The 22,583-nt window shown below is 34.9% G+C and overlaps 1 protein-coding gene across 2 annotated transcripts in view; it reads right to left on the bottom strand.

The window, feature by feature from the left end:
- The window catches only part of LOC101559708 (calcineurin subunit B type 1), a 156,814-nt gene that overhangs the window by 25,590 nt on the left and 108,641 nt on the right, over positions 1-22,583 (bottom strand). The window contains exons 1-2 of one of the 2 annotated variants that reach the window (XM_004636138.2): positions 15,356-15,448; positions 15,021-15,060 (exon numbers count right to left, since the gene is read on the bottom strand). In XM_004636138.2, coding sequence (XP_004636195.1) covers positions 15,021-15,033 — 13 coding nt within the window. In that variant the 5' untranslated portion in view covers positions 15,034-15,060; positions 15,356-15,448. Of the gene's footprint in view, positions 1-15,020; positions 15,061-15,355; positions 15,449-22,583 lie in introns of those variants that run through there. The other variant, XM_023720843.1, reaches the window with a different exon arrangement.

The raw sequence follows: 22,583 nt of genomic DNA, 5'->3' as shown, positions 1-22,583 counted from the left end.
TGTGTGTGTGTGTGTGTGTGTGTGGCCAGCTCAGCCCACCAGGGGGCAGGGCTGGCTGGCATGTGGTGCTGGGGGATTGAACTGCAGTCCCTATGCTTTGCTAAACTTGTTCAAAGAAGGTGCTTCAGACCACTGAGCCATCTCTCCAGCCCTATTTTTTTGTTTTTTTGGGTTTTTTTTTTTTTCTTTCTTTTTTTTTTCTTGGTGCTAAGGACCAAACCCAGGGCTTCCTGCTTGCTAGGCAAACGTTCTACCACTGAGCTAAATCCCAGACCCTCGTGTTTTAAAAAAATGTTATCTAAAAGAATTGTAAGATTTTCCTTACATTAATACAGGTCCTTTGCTATTTTTGAAGTACTTCTCCCATCTTTACATACATATCTTTTAGGCAGAAGGATTTTTTTTCTCCGAATGCCTTCAGGGCAGGTTTGGCTGGCTTGAGTTGTGGGGATGAATCACAGCAACTGAGCCTGACTGCTTTGTTGAAGCAGCCACTTAAAGAATCGAGCTAAGGGGCAGGCCCCCCATACATATCTTTTAAAAAGCAATTTTTTTAAAATTTTTATAAAAACCATTATTTTCCACTTGTGATTTATGTTCCGTATGTACTAAGAATTCTTTGCCCATACCTGGTAATGAATGATTTTCATGTATTCTTCTACAAGTTCTATAGTTTTAGCATTTATATTTAAATCAATGACCCACATAATTTTCTTATTTGGTATACAGAAGATAGGAAGGAATATTTCACTGTATTCCATACAGCTGTTTTGTTACAAAGATTCCCTTTACAACGGTACCATTAGCACTTCTATTAAAAAAAAAAATCATATGCAATCATACACCTGCACAATGCTAGACCCTCTACTTGAGTCAACTGACCAATACCCCCAGTCTATGTTTTATGGTACATCTCTAAGTGAAGTATTGTCTTCCTATTTGTACTTCTTTTTCAATTCTTCTAAGTTCTCTAATTCTACAGGGAATTACCAACTAGTTTGATATATATGTATTTGGGGAGGAGTACCTGGGAATGAACTCAAGACCTTGCACTTGCCAGGCAGGCACTCATGCCACTGAGCTATATCCCAGGTTAGTTTGATAATATTAAAAAAAAAAAAAAAAAAAAAGCAAGAACCTCATTGGGATTGTGTTGAAGGTATAGACCAATACAAGCAAAACTAATCTTTTCTTTTTGAGACAGGGTCTTGCTACGTAGTCTACACTGGCCTTGAACTCACTTAGGTAGCCCAGGCTGGTCTCAATTTTGCAGTGATCCTCTTGTCTCGGCCTCCTGAGTGCTGGGATTACAGGTGTGCACCACAACGCTGGGCTTAGAACTGATCTTAAGATCAAGTGTTCCGATCCACAAATGTGGTACACTTTTCTATTTATTTAGACCTTTCAAAAATTTCTTAGCAATGTTTTGTTTTTTTTTTTTTTTGGAGTGAAATTGATTTAATGCAGTTTGTTCTAGAAGAATGAGAATGTTTGTATGTGAGAGTTCCAGGTAATGTTAGCATTTTTGATCTTAGCAATGTTTGGTAATTTAATGTCTATATTTTACATGCATTTAGTCTTTTTTTTTTTTGGTGGTACCAGAGATTGACCTCAAGAAAGCACTTATTCCACTGAGCTATCTCCCCAGCCCCCTATATTCTACATGCATTTAGTTAAACTTACACTTGAGTATTTTGTTTTATTTTCTATTATAAATTATATTTGTTAATTTCTCAACTATTCTTTGATATTAGATAGACATTTCTTTTCTTTTTTTTAAATGTATTTGGTACAGGGTCTCACTATGCAGCTCAGACTCGTAGTGACCCTCTTGTTTTCAGCCTCCCAAGCGTTGGGATTACAGGTTTGTGCCACCATACCAGAACTCAGTGGCCAGCTCAGCGCGCCAGGGTGGAGCAGGAGCAGCCCATGGTGCCAGGGCTTGAACCCTGGTCTCTGTGCTTGTCTAAGTAGGCACTTACTCTGCTGTGTTATCTTCTCAGCCCTTATATAGACATTTCAATAATTTTTATGTTTCCTTGTATCCTACAATCTTTCTGAATTCATTTATTTTGGTTATTCAGAATGTGTTCTATATATTAAAAATGTTATGAGAATGAGGACAATTTTATTCCTTTTCAATCCAAATACTTTAAATGTCTTTTTCTTGATTTCATGTAGTAACTCAGACTTCTAATAAAATGTTGACTGGATAGTCAGATTTACAAAGAAAACCACCTTTTTAATGAAGAATATTAAGTGGAGGGCCAGGGATATAACTCAATGGTGCAAGTGCAAGGTCCTGAATTCAATTTCCAACACACACACACACACACAAAATTAAGTGGACACCAACCTTTGATCGTAAGGTTCTGAGATTTCATATTGCCCAAAAAAAATAGCTATCGTCAAGAAATCAAATATAACAAATGCTGAAGAGACTGCAGGGAAAAAAAGAGCCCTTCTACATAGCTGGTGGGAATATAAACTAGTGTAACCAGTATGGAAATCAGTATGGAGATTCCTCAAAAAACTAAAACCAAAATTCCCATTCAATCCAGCTATAGCTTTTTCCTTTGTAGGGATCTTAACCAAAGAGGTAAAGACACTGACTTACAATGATACATGTTTACAGCAGCACAATTCATAATGCCTAAGTCCTGGAAGAAGTCTATATGTACACAAACAGATGAATGAATAAAGGAAATATGGTACAGTCAAACCTTAGGTTGTGAGTAACTTGGTCTTCAAGGTTTCTGCAAGATGATGGTACATTTCTAAGAAACTGTAACTTGATAAATAAGAAATGTCTTACAACAGGAGCAACAGGTCATGTCAAATGTCTTATGATCACAAACGGTTCTCTTTTCCCCTCTCTTCAACTCCCTTTCTGCACTGATATACAAAGTACTTTGAATTACATCAAGAACATATTATTCTTTTGTTGTTGTTGTTTTTGCAGAACCGAGGATTGAACTCAGGCCCTTGTGCTTGTCATGGAAGTGCTTATTCTACTGAGTCATCTCCCCAGCCCCAAGAATGTATTATTCTTACAAACCAAGGTTTTACTGTATTTATACACAACAGAGTAGTACTTTGCCATAAAAAGGACAGACTTGAGTCATGTGTAAGAAAATGTGTGCACCTTAAGACCATTATGTTAAGTGAAATAAATCAGACACACAAGCTTAAATACCGCATGGTTTCTCTTGTATAAAAAACAAAAAATACAAAAAACAAAGTAAAAGATACACAATAGGACACAGGGAGATAGAACCCCAAATAAGTGAATTTTGATCACACAAAAACATTTTTTATAAAAGCTGATGGCAAAACTGGATAACCAGGATTTCATGAAATGTTTTCTAATCTAATTTCTTTTGTTAGTTCCATCTAAAGAGCTAGCACAGGTGCTGCTTGGGTTAAGACAATACTATGCATATGCCTAATGTCCATTTTTGAGCATAAATATGGGAAAAACCGAGCAGTACGAATATTCCCATTAGCGGTAAATAAACACCTCACCTGTTATTTAAAAAACATTTTTCTGGGAGGGTTCCCGCGTGTCTTTCCCTACAGTCCTTCCGTATCCACAATAAAAACCTCTTTTATCAAATAAATAAATAATATATATTTATTTACTTATTCATTTTTCTGACCATATTGCTGGTTTTCCTGCTAAAGGCTTTATAGGGTTGTTTTCCTCCTTTGGGTTTGTCTACATTGTGGTTCCAATCAAAACAGAAAAAAGCCATCACAACCTATCTACCACGTTCTTTCTCTGTAAGCTTCTGATATAATCTTCATTTATGAAAACCAAAATATGTATTACCTAATTCAATAATGCATCTTATTCGAAAAACGTGGCTCTCAATTTCTTTGTTTTACAGGTCAAATCAAACCCATCTCATCCTATTACATTCCCCAGGTTTTTCTGTTATAATCCACTGTTTCTATGTCATGGTGGAACAGAATGCTGGCTGCATTTAGCTTTGTACTACTGTCCATCCCAAACCCTGGAAGAAAAAATGTATGTGTACAAGTGAATGCATATTCAAGAGTCTTCTACTTTCCACATCAATTATTCAAGACTAAAGTATGGCTCCTTTAGAGCTCAATTTGGTTTTTCATCAAGAATGCCATAAGTGTATCACTATGTTTCTGCTTTTTCCCTTGACTTACCTTTATCTTACCTCTTAAGAAATTCCAAAACACAATTTACAAACTGCTTTTACTTTGTCCTTGAAAAAATTCTTCATAGACAATTTTGGTTTCTTATTCTAATCAGAATCAACTGTTTCATAGGTCCATGGTATTGTAGTTGTTATCCTGAAATTTTCACTGCTGACTTAAGAGATTTCGGTTTTTTGGGATTACCATTTCATCCTTATTTATTTATTAATGTATTTGGTATGGGGTCTCGCTACGCAGCTTGGACTCATAGTGATCCTCCTGTTTTTAGCCTCCCTGGTACTGGGAGTATGTCAGTGAGCCACCATGCCCGGTCTTGGTGGCCAGCTCAATGCACCCAGGGGCAGGGCCAGGGAGACAAGTGGTGCCAAGGATCAAACTGGTCCCTGCATTTACCTAGTCAGGCACTTACTCTACTGAGCTATCTCACTGATCCTACCATTTCATCTTCTTTATTTGAATTTTTTTAAATAGGTACCAGGAATCAAACTCAGGACTTTCTGCTTGCCAGGTAGGTACTTGTGCCACTGAACTATATCCTTGGCCCTCATCTTCTTTATTGATATTTTATTTCATTTTTCTAGGTACAACTTATGGAATATCAATTTCTGAAAACTTCTTTAATTTGTTCTGCACAAGTGATTGCTTAGCTGGTATCAAATGCTAAATTTAAGAATGTAGGATTATTAATGACTCCACTGCTTTCAAGCATCTGTTGCTGTTGCTCAAGACTTCAGTGCAGTAGACTCCTATTCTTTTTAGGTATATTTTCCTATGTCTGGAAGCTTTCAGCCTCTTTACTCCTGGAATTTTAAAATTACAGTGAAAATTTAAATTAACTAGATAGCTGAGCCCGGTGACACACACCTATAAGCCCAGCATCTGGGAGACTGAGGCAGGAGGCCGCAAGTTGAGGCCAGCCTGGACTACATACATAGTGAACCTGACCTATAAGTAGTGAGATCCTGTTTCAAAAAAATAAACTAAATGTAGATTGTTTTCTTTATTTCATTCTTTCTTCTTTTTTTTAAGACAGGGTCTTGCTGTATAGTTCTAGCTTGCTTTGTGCTCACTTTGTAGCCCAGTCTGGTATCAACGATCCTATTGCCTCAGCCTCCTGAGTGCTGGGATTACAGGCATACACCACTACCTCAAGCAAATGTAGATCTTTCTTCATGTAACATTCTCAACAATCCAAATGTTGTTTCAAAGAAAAGATTCTCTTCAAGTCAGAGAAACTTTCTATTACTACTTCACTAATTATTTCCCTTCTTCTTTTATCTTATACAGCTCCTAGATTTTCTTTCAGGGAGATGCTATGATTCTCAGCATGTGTTCCCTAAGTCATTATATTTTTAGAATTTTTTTCTCTACCTTTTGTTCCAACATTGAGAAAGCCCCAAGGATTTATACTTTTGTTACATGGATACCTAGGCCTTTTTAGCCACCTATAGTAAATTACTTCTACACACTAACCCCAAAATTATTTGAATTCATGGTAACCAAATGACTATATGTCATGGACCTAACTGCAAATCTGTTAAGTGTTACCATGAAACCAAAATGTGAGAGTATGGATAATGAAACAGAGCAGAGCTTTTGTTTTTTCTAAACACTATTTGTTTAAATAATTGAAATACTTAAAATACTGAGAACCTAACGATTTTTTTTTTACAAAAGTAAATACAAAAAGTCAACAAATCAAAGTTCATGCATATTCATAAGAAAACTTTCAATCTTTCTTTATTCAACTCAAATACCTTTATCGAAAGTAGGCAGAATACAAGTAATTCTCAGTGACTAGGTGAAATAAACACTATCATAGAAATAAAATGTTTAATAAAATACTCCTGTCTGTTCACAACTTGAATTTTTTGTACTGTGTAACTAATTTCCTCTGAAGATTTCTAAGATTTCTAAGATAAATTCATTATCTTAGAATTTCAAATACACATTATTAAAAATTCAAGAAATTTCGTATCAGCCTATGTAAGAATAAACACAAATGCTGAAATGAAGAATGCAATTCCCTTTTTTTCCTCTAAAAAATTTTGAAACAAAGACAAAGCAGGGAACATGGCTTCGTAGTAGAGCATTTGCTAAAGCATACCTTCCATTGGATCCCTGAGCCCCCCAAAAAAAGAGAAGGCCAGCAGCAGAGAAGGTGAAGAGAGGGGAGAGGGAAGGGGAGGGGAAAAGGCAGGGAAGGAAAAATGGAAAAGGTGAGAGCCCAGTATAGGTAAAGAACATTAACTTATAAAGCTCCCTGAGACATACGGTTAAAAGCAGAAATTAACACACAATATAAAGTCAGTAGATAAAAACTTTCAAGTCACTCAGATATTCAAAAAGCAAAAGTACTTCAATATGAATTGGTTACTCAAAATCGGAGCTGTTCTAAGGGTCAGAAAGTCTGCAAGGTTTCTAGAGATAGCTCATTATGCAGGAGGAAAACATTCCTTTAGTGACGGCCAAGTGCTCCTTGGGTCAATTTCCAACAAAAGAAAGTTGAGAAATCTTTGTAGATTTAAAAAAAAAAAATTGTTTCAGTCTATAAAACAGACTGTATTTACTAGTTTTATCAAAATGATTCACTTTTATGCTAGCACAATCAACAGTAACAAGTTAATGGCATCTTACTTTCTGCATATGCCTGCAATTGTGCCCTCAATCTAGTCCCATGCTCACCCTATCTAAAACAGTATCTTGCACTCACCTTTCCGAGTCCTCATGCCAAGTTACTACTAAGGTCTCAACTCTTGAGCAAATCTCAACAGAGTACACACTGTTTCAGCCAAACAATTTAGCCAACAGATAGAAACAAAGTCACAACAGCCTACAATTTAACTCACTAAAAATCTAATAATGTCCTTCGTTTAATGTCCAGCTGCCACCCCACACTCACACACACTATTTCCCCCAAGAAAGGCTAAATAATACTATGATTTATTAATACAATTCTAAGGCTGTAGCACACATGGGGCCCTATTTTCAAGTGCCCCCATCATTCCACCCTCACCCCTAAAACAACTCCAAAGCATAACTAGTCAGGTCATATTATAGCTGTTATTTTATGTGCAATGTGATTTTTACCTTTTATTTAAGATTCTCCCTCTATTTTCTTACCAGTACAATGCAGAATAATAGTGGTGTGTTTCTCATGAGACTGTGGAGACTAAAAGAGTTACTGTATATAAAGTGCCTCACACATACCAAGTGCCACTGAAGTATTTGACACTAAATGGGGCAACAGGTACCACTACATTTTTCCAAAGGTACAGCCTTTAAAATTAATCAACCAGTTGTTATTATTCCAACAAATATTTATTTATCATGTCTGATGCCAAGTATCATGCCATTAATAGTTCAATTATTTTATTGATGAAAATTAGCTTAAATAGCCACTTACTCTTATAAAGCTTGCTGTTTGCATGCCATACTTGACCAGAATCAAATAAGTTCTTAATAATGAAATCAGCAAGGCCAGCCTGGGCTACACAATAAGTTCAAGGCCAGCCTAAAAAACATAGCAAGACCTTGTCTCAAAACAAAAACAATAATAATGAAATCAGTAATTGGTTTTAGTCTTTTTACTTTTTCTATTCATTAAAATTTTTTCTCAGAATTTTATAGACAATATGGTTTAAAGAATATATTCTCATTTAGCCCTCATCCAATTTCAATGATTAACATGAGAAATACTTTACTTTCATCTCAATTATTTTAGAGCCAAAGTCTCAAGAGATATCATTTCCTTGTAATAATTCAACATTACCTCTAAAAGATTAAAACTTTTAAAAAATGTATCACAAAAATATTATTCCACATGAAAATTAATGGTTCTCTGGCATCAAATAACCAGTACTCAAGTCTCTCCAAAAGTCCCAAGTGATTTTGCAGGTTTCCTTTATTTATTTGTTTGTTTATTTATTTATTTTTAGATAGTATTTCACTATGTAGCCTGGGCTGGTCTCAAACTCACGGTGATTCTCCTGCCTCAGTCTTCCTACTGCTGGGATTACAGGCATGCAACACCACGCCCAGCTGCAGGTTTCCTAAATCCACCAGATTTGGCAATTAGGCAATGTGTCAATAAAATAAAGATAACCTTACAAATTTTAGGGAAATAAAACATGAAAGCCAGATTTCTCGGCAACAAGCCAAAAAATTACCAGAAATAAAGAAATGGAATTAATTATGTATGTTTTTCTTTAAGCAAGAAAAAAACTGAAGACACGTGGAGAAAATCTGCAAAGTATATGAAAGTATATGAAGGATCAGAATTTAAAAAGTTGAGGGGCCAGGGAGATGGCTCAGTGGAATAAGCACTTCCCTGGCAAGCACAAGGGCCTGAGTTCAATCCCTGGTTCAAGTTGATTATGTCTATAAACTGAAGAAATGGAAGCTTAAGACTTTAAAAAAAAAATACATGTAAGGTCTTAGAAATGAAAAAATTGGAGGAAAACCACAGTGGAAAGGCTAATCTTGAACAAGGGAAACATAACTCAAGCCCTGACACTGAAGGAAAGGTGGTAGTGGTGGGGGTGGGAGGGGTGGTGGTAACAAAACATCCTCAGTTTTCTCAAACACTAAAAAAAAAAAGAGCAAAATAATTTATTGAAGGTAAGGAATGGCGAAGGATTATGTAGGAGAGTGGACAGAATGTTAATCATATAGATGAAATTTTTTGAACAAAATGGAGAAGTAACTTGATAGGTTAAAGAATTAGCATTCAAATCCTGCAAAGCTTTTAAAAAATTTTGAGCATCACCCTTTCTGTGAAGCTTTTCTTATTTTCCTTAAACAAAAGTGATTTCCCCTCCTTGGAATCTGTGTTTCCACTTTTCACAATGCATAACTTGCGCTGTAATTGCATGTATTTTTCTTTTCCCAATAGCTAGACTTATATTGTGGGTTTACTACCTGTGTCACAAAAGTGGAAGGACAATACTTCACAGACCACATCAAGTCTTGCTACCTTTTATTACAGTAAAACAATTTACATACAGGAAAAAAACAAACAAACACTGAGAAAGCCCTGAGAGCTGGGGCAGTTACAGTTGTCAGACAACACAAATTGAGCTGGATCTGAAAGAATGAGTAAGCTGACAAAAATGAACCTGAATGGGGACATATGAATAGTGAAGTGCGCTTGAAGGATTGGCTTCAACAACCTTGTATGTGACAGTACTGTAATTGGTTACAGGTAACACTAAGCTCTCCAAAGTGAAGAGATTTTGTGAAAAAGCAAAAGAAAACTTGCTACAATATGTGGTTACCCAGAACAGTGGCAGTTTTTAATGTGGTTAAGTTAATTTTGGCAAAATTCATCCAAATTATGTGTAAAATGATAGAAATATAGTCAAATAAACCAAACATGGAACAAAGAAAAGAACTAATAAACAACAGAAGAATTTAGATCATAGCAGGTAGAGGAATCACTGACCAATACAGATCTTTAGTGACAAGGTTCAACAGTTTAGTCAAAACATGAAAAGCACTAAAAATTTTAAGGTTCTCTGCAGGTCATGGTGGTAAATACTTGCAATCCCAGAACTCTGAGAGGCTTAAGCAGATGGAGCTAAGTTCAGTCCCAGCCTGGGTAACAGAATGACTTAACAAGTCCCTGTCTCAAAATTTAGATAGGGGCTGGGGATGAAGCTCAAAGCAAAAGTCCTGTGTTCAATTCCTCATACCCCACCCCCCAAAAAACCTCTAAGGATAAAACTGAAATGGATAGTCTGTTTCCCACATATTATAAAACTAAGTCAAAAACAAAAAAACTGCCATTTTTCTATCCTGGATATACAGATGGGAACATTCATCCGTCTTTTTGCGCTAACGTATTTTTTTTGCAACCAAGGTAAATGACCTTCAGTTCCACACCTAACAGGAGAGCAAAAGAAAAAAAATAAAATAAAAATCTGTTCCTTGACTGAGAAATAAAAACTTCCTAGACCCTCCTTCAAACCAGAGCTGTATTCAAAACAACCAACCCAACTATACTGCAGCCTAAATCTAGCTAATTACAGACTCCCACATCTCTTTCTTGCCACCAGCACCTGGAGGAATAACTGTATCACAAGCTCAAACAGAACACTAAGTGAAACAGCACAATACTAGGTGCTCTTTTATTAATAAAAAGCACCTGCAGGCAGTTTACCAACCCCTGGTCTACAATGTCATAACTAGGCCTGGTTTTGTCAATTCAAACAATATTTTGGATGTAATAATTTATTTTCACATTTAAGATAGGAACTTAAGTATATGATTACATATGGTCCTAGTAAAGAGAAATTCACAAGAAAGGAAAATGTAAACAGTAAAATGAGGAAATAGTAAAATGTAAACACTAGTTTGCATGGCAAGATTATGGGGAATTAATCATCGATATAAAAATTTAAGTTTTAAAAAAATTGTAAAAAGGGGCCGGGGAATAGCTAGGGGTCGGAGACATAGCTCTGTAAAATAAGCACTTGCCTGGCAAGCGCAAGGGCCTCAGTTCAATCCCAAGTTCTGCCAAAAAGAAAAAAAAAAAATGTACAGAGGGGGTTTTGTCTGTGGCAGAGCACTTGCCTGGCACATTCAAGGCCCTGGGGGGTTCAATTCCCAGCACCACAAATATAAATAAATAAAAACTATAGAAATTACAAAATAGAAGGTAAATGGATTACTAAGTAATTTCAGTTTATGGTGACTGCTACAAACAAAATACACAAGACACTACTCAGGACAAAAACCTAAGGAGAGTTAGGAATGACAAAAGGCATCATTCACTTACAAGGAGATGAGACTAAAGGCAGCCTGCCAAAAAAAAGCTGACAGAAGCACTCCACCTAAACTCAGAAGCAGGCAAAAGCAGAAAGCGACTGATGTTTGGAGAAGAGAAAGGAGACTGCTGAACATAAAAGCAATGGGGAAAGTGGTTTTGTAATTCAAAAAGAAACTGAGTTTGTTACAGGTTAATGAGATCTCCAAGCAAGGTGGGATCAGCCTCATTTAGGCTCACAGGGCTGTTTCCACTGAGAACAATAGTCCCAGAATTTCAGAGCCTTGTATCTTAACCTACCAATGGGCTGGCTCTACTTCAATTCTAAGGATCTCCCCACTTTCCCAATCACTGCTCTTTAACACTAGAGATCGGATTTTTTTTTTTTTTTTTTTTAAAGGAACTATTACCAGCTCCTTACTGTTCTGACTGGTCTTTAAAACCATAATTACTAAGCCTTTATTTTCTTCCTTTAGATTCTCCAGTATGGTCACAAATAATTATTTTTGTCCTCTTCCTCCCCAGAAAATATTCTGCAATATTACTTGGTCTACCAATGTTTTGTCTTCAATAAGCACTTTATTTTATGCAATCACAAGATGAATATATTAACTTTTTATCACTGTATGCTATACACAACCAATGTTGTGCTTTTTTCATAATTAAAATATTTACTAGCTCCAAATCCAACCAGGCTAGTCAATCCAAGTTTCCACTTAAGAGTGTACAACCTATATAATACCTTGAAATTGTATTTTTCAAGATCTGCTACAGATAACAAATTAAATTTCAGCTAATCTAAACAGATTTTTAATGTTATATGAACCATTATATGGACTTGAAAAGACTTAAACTTGTAGAAACAATTTACAAAGGCACATTGTAGAGCTATGCTATCAGAAGAGTACATATTGCCTGTCCTCAAAGCCAGGAAGCTGCATGGTAAATCTAAAAGCTTTCCACTCCAGAACAATGCACAAATACAAAAATCCAAATCATAACCAGAATTGTACTAACAGAAACAGTAAGAACAGAAAACAATAAACTCCAACAGACTCTTGGTCTTAACCACGCAGCAGAAAAGTACAACCATGAGGTATAAAAAGTAAAGCCATATTAATATGCTAAGTTGTAAAAGGCTCAAGACAGTAACTTCTGGCATTGCCAGTTTTGCGGATAATCACTACTATTATGGACTATTGGACTATAACAGGTTATTCTGCTGAATGCACGCACCTACAATATTTGAATGGTAATGGAACACCCATCTCTGACAAAACAAAACAAAACAAAAAAAAGGGGTATATAAATGAAGGGCCATTTTGTAGTGGAAAAAAATATATACATCTGTATATATCTGTATATACAAAATAGGATATACAGCCATTTTCTCTTAGTTCAATGAGAAAAAAGATTTGTACTAATATCTTAGACAAGATATCATATCTGCATATTGTACCCAGAATAACTACAATGAAGACAATATGCAATGTATTAATTATTGTTAACTGTCCTACGAACCTGTTTTCAAACTGTCTCGTTGCTATTTCTTTCTCATTACAATTAATAAAATAAAATTTTAAAAAACTCCAACTCACTTCTACTTTCCAAATCACACGAGTCTGTCTGTGGCAATTAAAGTGACATTAAGAACTATGGTTACAATGGAAAATCTAAGATATGTACTTGTCAAACGTTTGTAGATACCAGAAAAGAGTCTGAATGATGCTGACTACCTGTTGTAGTATACCAACAGACACACTACAAACAGAATATAAAAGGGAACTAAAGTAGCTCATTAGAATATATATGAAAATGTTGGAGAAAACAGGCAGGCAAACACTGGGGAAGAGAGGACTGAATTAACAGAACCATTAACATATAAGAGACAGTCTAACTAGCCAGGTATGGTAGCACACATCTGTAATCCAGCACTCTAGTAGGCTGAGGCAGAGCTGAAAACTGGGTCTAGTCTGAGCAACTTAGTGACTCAACAAGACCTTGTCTGTTAAATCAACCAATTACTTAATAAAAGGATGCACAGGTCTTGAGTTCAATCCCTAGTACAAGGAAAAAAAAAAAAATCAATACAAGAGTATTATGACCAAAGACTTAAAAGAGCCTTACTAAGTCTTTCATCTTACTAGATTATAAGTAAAATCGACTATAAGGAAAATGTTTATTCTTCTACAAATCAAATGGTTTTTTCCTAAAGGCTTAATTCCTAACCCCAAAAATAGTAACAAAATCAAACTAAAATATCTTGCAATGGAAACTGTGGAAGTACAATCCTACATTTCTTTTATCAAACAATAAAACAAACTTTTACAACAAAGTAGTAAGAAAATAATATACTGTGTATCATCTTTAAAGAAGTTACTCAGAGAATACAAACATCAACAAAAAGGATTCTCATACAAAGAAAAAACAAATATTAGCACAAAATTTTCTTAGCAATGAACTATGAAAAACTAGTAGTATCAATGAAACAAATTAGTATACATAGTAAAGTAGTTTCGAAAGAATGTCAAAATGAACATACATCTAATAGTTAATGGGTTATCAGCAGCTGCTGTAGGTGACCAGACCACTATTCATTATGTTTGCCTTCTAACTCTTATTGCAATATTAATACAAAAATTAATTCTAAATTGCAATTTATTCTAATATTAAATTTCCATCAAATCATATGTGAAAATTACCTTTTCAAACTTAAAAAAAAAAAACATTTTAGGTATTAAGATATTTGCTTTAGACAAGATATATGTTCTGCAAATGTGCTTTTGAATCAGACAAATATAGAGTATCACACCAAAACCTACCTAGGATTTTTTTTAAAGACCTAATGAAAACAGCATACCCTATCTTTTTCTTCAGCCTAAAAATACAAAAACAAAAACAAAAACAATTTTTTTTTTTTTTAAACTTTCCAGCCCCACAGCAGTTTGGTAGAGCTATGGGACCAACTCTGGTCTATACACCACAAGCATAAAGAATACGGATCACTTCTGGACCCCATCAGACTAAAAACACAGCCTGCAGGTCCTTGAATTTCCCTTTCCCTGCTGATCTTGGGAATCAAGCAAAGACTTGTTGGTATTACAAAACAAGGGAGCCTAGACCAATGAGTGGCAAACAGAAAAAAGCTCCTAAAATCCACTTTGGAAATTCTTTAATCTGAAAAATGTTTTGTTATCTTAAACCACTGAGAGTTGGGGGTTTATCTGTGACTACAGCACAATACAAATATTAATGAAGTCTACAAAAACTTTCCCCACTTGGCATCTTACAGACTACATATCAAATTACCCACTTTAAATACTTAAAGCCTCATTTTGTAGTAGGCATGATGGTGGGTTCTGCTAATCCAAATACTGATGGAAGCTGAGGCAGAAAGATCCAAATTTTAGTTCCACTGAGGCAACTTTGCTAGATTGTCTCAAAACTAAAGAGAATGAGTGCCAGGAATATAGTAGCTCAGTGGTAATGAGATAGGAAACTGGGGCATGGCAAAACTGGCTGGGAAAATACATGTGACCTGTTAATTATAGATCCCTAGACACGTGCAGAACAGCCCTACATGGGGACTTCTAGTAAAACCTTGAGCAGCTTTCCCAAAGGATGGCCTAGATCTTACATCAGCTTGAAGAGTGGGTGACACAAAAAGGACAGTCTGCACTGTTTTTGCCACTGTGTTCTCACTTCCACTGTGGCCTGTCCTCATACTGTAAGGCATACTTCTTTTCCTACTTTCACTTCACTCTAATTTGCTCTGCAGAGCCTCTTTCTTTTCCTACCTTTAATAAAACTTTGCTACCATTTGTGCTTGTCTTGACCAGTGCTTTACTTACAATAGAAAGAATCTAGAAAGCACCTCCAGAAGGAGACTCTAGCACCCTGGAATCCACTAACTAGGTTTAAGCCTCAGTACCATGCAAAAAAAGAGAAGCTAACTTTACAGATAAATATGTATTACAGTGATGTGTTCTGTATACTCACAAATATACATTTGCAAAAGTAATTTCTAAGAAATTCTTAACAACAAGAATATTCAACTTACAGTGTGAGCACATTTCCAAAGGGTAACTTGCCTCATTTCCCTAGGGGAAGAAAGGAAACAATTGGTCACAAAAGTGGTATAAAGCTCTTTAAAATACTAATCAAATACTTTAAGTTACAAAACATAAAATAAGCATACTAGTATGTTTAGATTTATAAATTAGATTTTCTTTTTAAAACTGGTATGAAAACAAGTTTTACAACATGGTAGAAGCCCTTGATTCAAATTGGCTTGTGTAGTTCTGCCACTGAGGACTTATACAAGCATTTGATTAAAATATGTTTTAACTTTTTTTTTCATATCCTAAACACACTATATACCAAATTTTCACAGACTTGAGACTGTCAGTGCTCCAACATATCTTGCTAGGTGAACTCATTTTGGAGAAGAGCTCAAAAGAAAACCTCTTTTGTTATCTCAGCGTTTCCTGAGACTATAAAATAAGCTGAAAAAAGAAAAACCAGATGGCTATTACTATTTATACCTGTGTTAAAACAGAATTCTCTATATACTGTGCAACCAATATAAGAAAAGCATTAACAGAAAGGTAAGTGTAATATAAGATAGCCATTTCAAGTAATTCTTTTCACACAAAGATCTTACTTTGTAATTTACCTTGAACGCAAATATAATTTTTTAGAAATACAAAACCAGTTTCAACTAGGATGTGACAAGGTTTCCCCTCTTCAAGCGTACCAGACAAACTATAGACCTACATCAATGTCTACATTTAACAACTTTTGAGGGCTGGGCACACGTTGGTCAAATATCTGGTGGAAGATCATAGCACTTGACTGTAAGTGGAACCAAAAGTAGTTTTTTTTTTGTTTTTTTTTATTTTTTTTTTCAAAAGTAGTTCTAAATCTAGAACAAAACTCCAGATTCACAAAGGTAAAATGATGAAGATTTTTTAAAAATTCAGTCATTAAAGTTCATTGCTATGTTGAATATCAAACATCTCATATTATTTATCTAGTCTTTGCCCTGCCTACCAACTGGCAGTAAGTGTAAAATAGGATAAACATTGGAATTTACATTTAAATACCCTACGAATTATGGGGAAGCAATCTGAAGAGTGAGGGACAGTTTAATATGACTGGCTGGCTTTTAAACTACTAAAATATATTTAATCCTATGTAACTATATACCTAAGAAAAGTTTATTTGGAAATTGGTGTTTTCAGTTCCTCAGTTGCTAATAATTTGTCTTTTTCTTGAAAAAATTTCCAGAATTGGTTAATTTTAGGTCATTTTAAGTATCAAATATGTTAAAATAAAGATAAAATCTAGACAGCAGACAATAAATCTTTACATTATTCACAAGTACAGCTCAAATCCTACTTATTTTGTTACTCAACTGATTTTAATGTTCTTTCCATGATTCCTGTTTATTGCTCCCCATATTCTTGCATGCCTCTATTTTAAAATATTCCTTTTCCTTATTGTATATACCCCTCCTGAAAATCGGTACAAGGTTCTCAAGAGTATACTGAACTCTATTTACCAACCTTTGTACTGCTGCTGTGTTTTCATTCTATTTTATGTATTTTTAAATTTGTTTTTTGGGCCAGGGACATAGTTCAGTAGAATAAGCAAGCACTTGCCTTGCAAGCACAATGTCCTGGGTTCAATCCCTGGTACCACAAAAAAAAAAAAAAGTTTTTAATAAGTACTCCATCTTGTAAGTGAAAAACAGTTATGCAATAATTTCAGGCAGGATTTTGAAGTAAGGCCCTTGTTTTGCCTGCATCCTGACCTTATCATGTGATCAATTCTTTTTAAATTATAGGACCCATCTCTTCTATTTGTATTAATTACTCCCATTAGTCAGCATCCACAACATCCAATGACACAAAACCAAATGACCAGGCAAATCAGGGCTCCTGAGGACTTTATCATCAACATTAATTACTTAGCTCTCCTAAAGGTGGAATCCATATATCCAAAAGGCTATTGCAAACTCTGGCTACACAAAACTGACTACAGTGTATAACATCTTTGCTAATATACTATAGCTCCTCCATATCTTCAGAAGCCATGTAAAGCTCTTTCAAAACACTGCCAACTAGCAGCAGCAGCAGCTCCACCCAGCTGCCCTCATTTTCTACATATTGTGTTCTTTAAATTTAGATGGCAAGACAGTCTTCAAGGTTTGTCTTCCACTGCAAACATTTTTTAAAAAAGCAAAACACAGCAGTATGATTTTTTTGTTAATACAGCCAATGTCATTTTATCCCACATTCAGTTTTCATCCCACTTAGTTATCAGGAAAAGCAGAGGTTCAGAGCTTCCCTCCACCCTAGATTCTCAGGCTTCAACCAAAAGTATAAAATCGTATTAGCAAATGTTTCATTTAGCTTTGGGCTCTGGGCTATATGGTTCCTATACCTGAATATAAAGTACAAATATATTTAAGCAAAAAATGCATCATGAGTTTGCAAATTATATCAGATTTAGCTGGAAAAAAATCACCATTTCTGAAGTTAAGTCAGTTCTGGAATAAATGTCTACTTATAGCTCCAGTCCAGGATTGACAAATATTGAAACAATGACAGGTACTATGACAGACTTACATAGGAAGGTATTAGCATTTACTATTAAGACTAAATAAAATTATAAAACTGTATCCACATATGAAAAGCTTCTAAAGATAATAAACATGTTTTAAAATGTTATTCAGTAAGAAACCCTGCAGAATTCAAACACTGTACCACAGAGCCAGGTCATTAGCAAGATTATTTGATGACGAAGTTCTTAAATCCATTTGCTTGAAGTTCAATAAGGACTTTCTACATACTAATGAAAAATTCAGTAACAACTGTCCATAAGGCAATAATGCTTTGTGATCTGCTTGATTAGTAGGTTAAAAAAAAAAAAAAACCTAAATTTGTAAATCTATAGTATTAATATTCATAATCTGTGATTGCTGAAATAAGAAAAAAGATGAGCCATAGATTTGTCCCATTGGCCTGAAGAAATTTCCAAGTTGTAGCACATGTTACAAAAACAATACATGAGCTTCAAGAGACCAAGGATGTTAGGTTTATGGGGAAGAGTATCTTAGAGAAGGGAAATGTATACATAGAACCTCTGGAAATCTAGTAGGAGTTCCTCTCAAGTCTTTGCATACATTTGAGAGGAAACTCCCTAAATCCCAAATTAATAGCAAGCTGAACAATTTCTGCAATTGGACAATGCTGGACATAATTCTTGATCCCATAATTGTGACTAATTTTAGTGTATTACCAAAAAAAAAAAAAAAAAAACAACCTAACACTTGCTAAAGAAGTATTTAAAATCCGACCAATCACCACAAAAGTCATGATTATGACAAGGAAGAGAAAAATATGACAATGTTATCATTTGAGTAAAACTGAAAAATATGCTAAATAAAGAAATCCAGACACAAAAGGCCACAAATTATATCATTCTACTTACATGAAACATTCTAATATGGTAAATCCATACAGACAAAATACAAATAGGTTGTTGCCAGGAACTTTAAAGAGCAATGTAAAATGAAATGGCTAGACAGTTTTAGTGATGTAAAGATTTGGAATCATACAAAGGTAGTAAGTTACCAAGCATTATAAATGTACTAGATCCCACTTAAGTGCTCACTTTAAGATGGAGGTCATTTTGTTATGTAAATTTCACTCAAAGAAATTTAAATACATGTACACATCCACATGGAAATGATGTTTAAAAAAAATCAAAATTCTTCCAAATCTGAAGACATTGAACACATAGCCCAAGAAGTTCAATGAACCCCAAGCAAGAAAAAAAAAAAAAAAAAAAAAATCAAAAGACACAATAATCAAATTACTTATTGCCTGTGGTATGAGAAATTCTAAACATAATCAAAAAAAAATACTGCATACACATGACAAAGTTAATATGCATCTTTTGTCAGAAATGGGAAGAAAACAAAATCTGTTTAAAGAACTGAAAAGGGAAAACATATATAAAACCTGAGGGGTTAGAATCTTATACCCAGCAAAAATATCATCCAAATATTAAAGTATAAAGTGTTTTCCAGGCATCTAAAACTGAAAGATTTAGGTTCTAACATATGTTCACTTAAAAAAAGCTGAAGTATCCCAGGTGTGGTGGCACACCTTGTCATCCCAGCACTCAAAAGACTGAAACAGGAAGAACACCCATCAAAGACAACCTCGGCCATATAGTGAGTTTGAGGCCAGCCTAAACTACAATATAAGACCCTGTCTCAAAAACTGTTATGGCTTGTGTTTAATGTCCCCCAAAGCCTCATGCAGTCATAGGTTGGGCTTTTTCAGACGTGGCTAGATCTATGTGTATGATTAATTCATGGTGCAACACTAGCATGAAGGGTGCTAGGATTAATGGTGTACTATCTGCCCTAAGGGCAAGTAGTCTGGATACAATATAAGGGACAGAAAGAGGTTTGCCTTCAGTTACTTGTCACTGGTCACTTGTTGCTGGTCACTTCCTTGCTCTGCTGTCTACTGCCCACCATGAACTATTTTTCCTCTGCGACATCTGTATGCCACACTACCCTGCCTTGGAGCCAGCCTAATATGGACTGAAATCAATACCAACTGTAAACTAAATGAACCTTTTCTTTTTTAACCGGGTGTTGGGTATTTTGTCTCAGCAATGAAAAAACTATAACCAAAAAAAGTGGTACTGAATAAACAGTTGGTCCTAGACCAAGAAATGAAGAACAAAATGGAAAATATATATGTCATTATAAAAAGGTATTTTTCTCATTATTAAATGTCTTTAAAATTGGCTAAAATAATCAAAATAATATATTTCAGGATATATATAGTGTAGAATCAAACTCAGAGCAGCAGCAAAGAGAGAGAAAAATACTTCCCATTAGGATCCTACACATACAGGAAATATTATGTGAAGATACAGCATAGTATGTTGAAGATGTGAACTATAAATCTAGAGTACTGACTTTCCTTTAAAAAAAAAAAAAAAAAAAAACAAGGGCTGGTGAGATGGCTCAGTGGTCTAAAGCACCTACTTAGAACAAGCTAAGCCAAGCAAACCACAAGGACCGCAGTTCAATCCCCCAACATCACATGCCAGCTAACCTCGCCCCCTGGTGGGCTGAGCTGGCCACACACACACTAAATAAATAAATAAATAAAGGATCATTTAAAAAAAAAAAAATCAAGTGAAAAAACCATGGCTAATTTTTATCTGTCTACTTGACTGAGCCAACTTCTAAGTGTTAAGAGTGTTTCTGGATATTAGGATCTGAACTGATAAACTGAGAAAAGCATTAGTAAGTTTGAGTCTGTTGGACACCAAAGCAGAACAAAAAGGCAGAAAAATTAGTCTCCTACCTTCTGTGCCCCTGGTTCTCAAGCTTTCAGATAGTAATACAAGATAAAATTGGTTCTCAGGAAAAATCTAATACAATCATAAAGAAGATTGTGTATGTGTGTGCACACGCACGTGTGTGTATGTGTGTGTGTGTGTGTACTTGAGTTAGGGTCTCATTACATAATTCAAACTGAACTCAAACTCATGAAAATCCTTTCCTTGGCCTTCTTATTGCTAGGATTACAGGTGTGTACTACACAACTGACCAGAAGATTCATTACAAAATAGACAAAATAGCTAAAAATAAAAATCAAGTAAGAAGTAGAAAGCAAATATAAACATGGTAAATTTTACCTGCAAACATTTTTTTAAACTGTACTAAGTATAACTGATCATGCTAATTAAGAAGATGCAACTAGATGTATAAACTACAAAAAAACCCTCATTTTAAAAATAGATTATGAATAGGTAAAAACTAAACAGATAACGATGTAGCTTGCAAACACTAACAAAACGAAAGTTATAATGGCTCATACAATCAGAAAAACAAGGAATTCTACTAGAAACAAAGAAGGTTCCTGTATAATGCCAAGAGTCAACTCATCAGAAAGAGGAAATTCAAAAACATGCCAATGTTACAAATTCCTTCAAAAACTGTAACAGAGAAGATTAATCCTAAATTCATTTTGAGGCCACATTGAGCCATACCAAAATCAGACAGTATTACAAAAAATTTATTTCTTCATGACTATCAATGCAAAAGCGCTTAAGTTTAGCAAGTTGAATCTAGAAAAAGATATGTATTAAATATCTTGACCAATTGATGACTATTCCAGCAATGCAAGGTTGGCTTAATATTAAAAATCAATGTGGTTCACAACAGTAACAGGCTAGAAATGTAAAGACAAAAACACCATATAGTCAACTCAACACACACAATGAAGCATCTGACAAATTTTAAAACCAATTTATGATAAAAGTATTCAACACACTAAAAATATTCTTAAATCTATAAAGGTACTGAATATTCTTCAAATCAAACATCTACATCATACACAACATGGTAAAAGCCTTGAATTTCTGCTTATCCAAAAAAGAAATGCCTGCACCAATACAAGAAACATAAAATGTAGGTCAGAAAAAAATAAGATTAAAATACTTTCACTTGTATATGACATAACTATGTAGGCACACAAATTCTAAGCAAACTACCAAAGCTACTGAAAGTAACCAATGAATTAAGGCAATGTCATAAAAGGTTAACAAACAAAGATCAAATGTATTTTTACATTTAGGTAACAACTAAAACATTTCTACTTACAAATCAAAAATGACAAAACATTTAAAGATAGCAGAATGTTGCAGAGTACGAGACTACAAAAAACTGAAAAATTAAACTCATGTTTTAAGACAGCAATTCTTCACAAACCTTTCTTTTCAATGAAGAGATGCTGTCTGTATAACCGTCTTTAACTATCATGCATGCGTGCATGCGTTTTCCCTTCCTTCCGTTCCCCTTTCTCCCACCACAGTTTTTCTTTTCTTTTAGACATTTTTTCCATATTCCCAATACGTACTGTCCATTTTAGATCTTTTTTTTTTTTTTTTTTTTTTGCAGTACCAGGGATTGAACTCAGGAGCGCTCATTCTGAGCTAGCTCCCTGGCCCTAGATCTTAATTGTTGTTTGTTTCATACACTAGTGAGAATACGATGCTTACACGTGTAGGTTTGATTTATTTCACTTACAAGTATGGTCTCAAGTTGTATCCATTTACCTATAAAAGTTTTAAATTTATCTTTTATAGCCGAATAGTATGGAATTACTTATTAAAAAGATTTTTTTCCACATCGAATTACCTGGATATGTTTGTTGAACTACTTACTTTATTTTTTCTGTGCCATTGGTCTTCACTCAGTTTTTGTTTTTGTTTCCGTTTTGAGACAGGTCTCACTGTATAGCGCAAGATGGCCTTAAACTCACTGTGTAGCCTCGGGTGACCTCACTTGTGGCAAACTTCCTACCTCAGCCTCCAGAGTGCTGGGATTAGGCTGTTTGTTCTCACAACAGTAACACTCTGTTGATCACTATCACTTTATAACAACTAAATCGAATTGTAAGAGTCCTTAGGTTGTTTGCATTTCCACACAAATTTTACACTTAGTTTATTTTGTTAAATAGTCTGGCAGGACTTTGGGATTATGTTCTCTTTAGATTATCTATATCTTGTACTCTGAACAACT

This window comes from Octodon degus, unplaced genomic scaffold, assembly GCF_000260255.1.
Source record: "Octodon degus isolate 3935 unplaced genomic scaffold, OctDeg1.0 scaffold00078, whole genome shotgun sequence".
In the NCBI taxonomy this organism is placed as follows: Eukaryota; Metazoa; Chordata; class Mammalia; order Rodentia; family Octodontidae; genus Octodon; species Octodon degus.
Note: the sequence above shows the minus strand (reverse complement) of the source record. Positions and strands in the feature narration are given on the sequence as shown.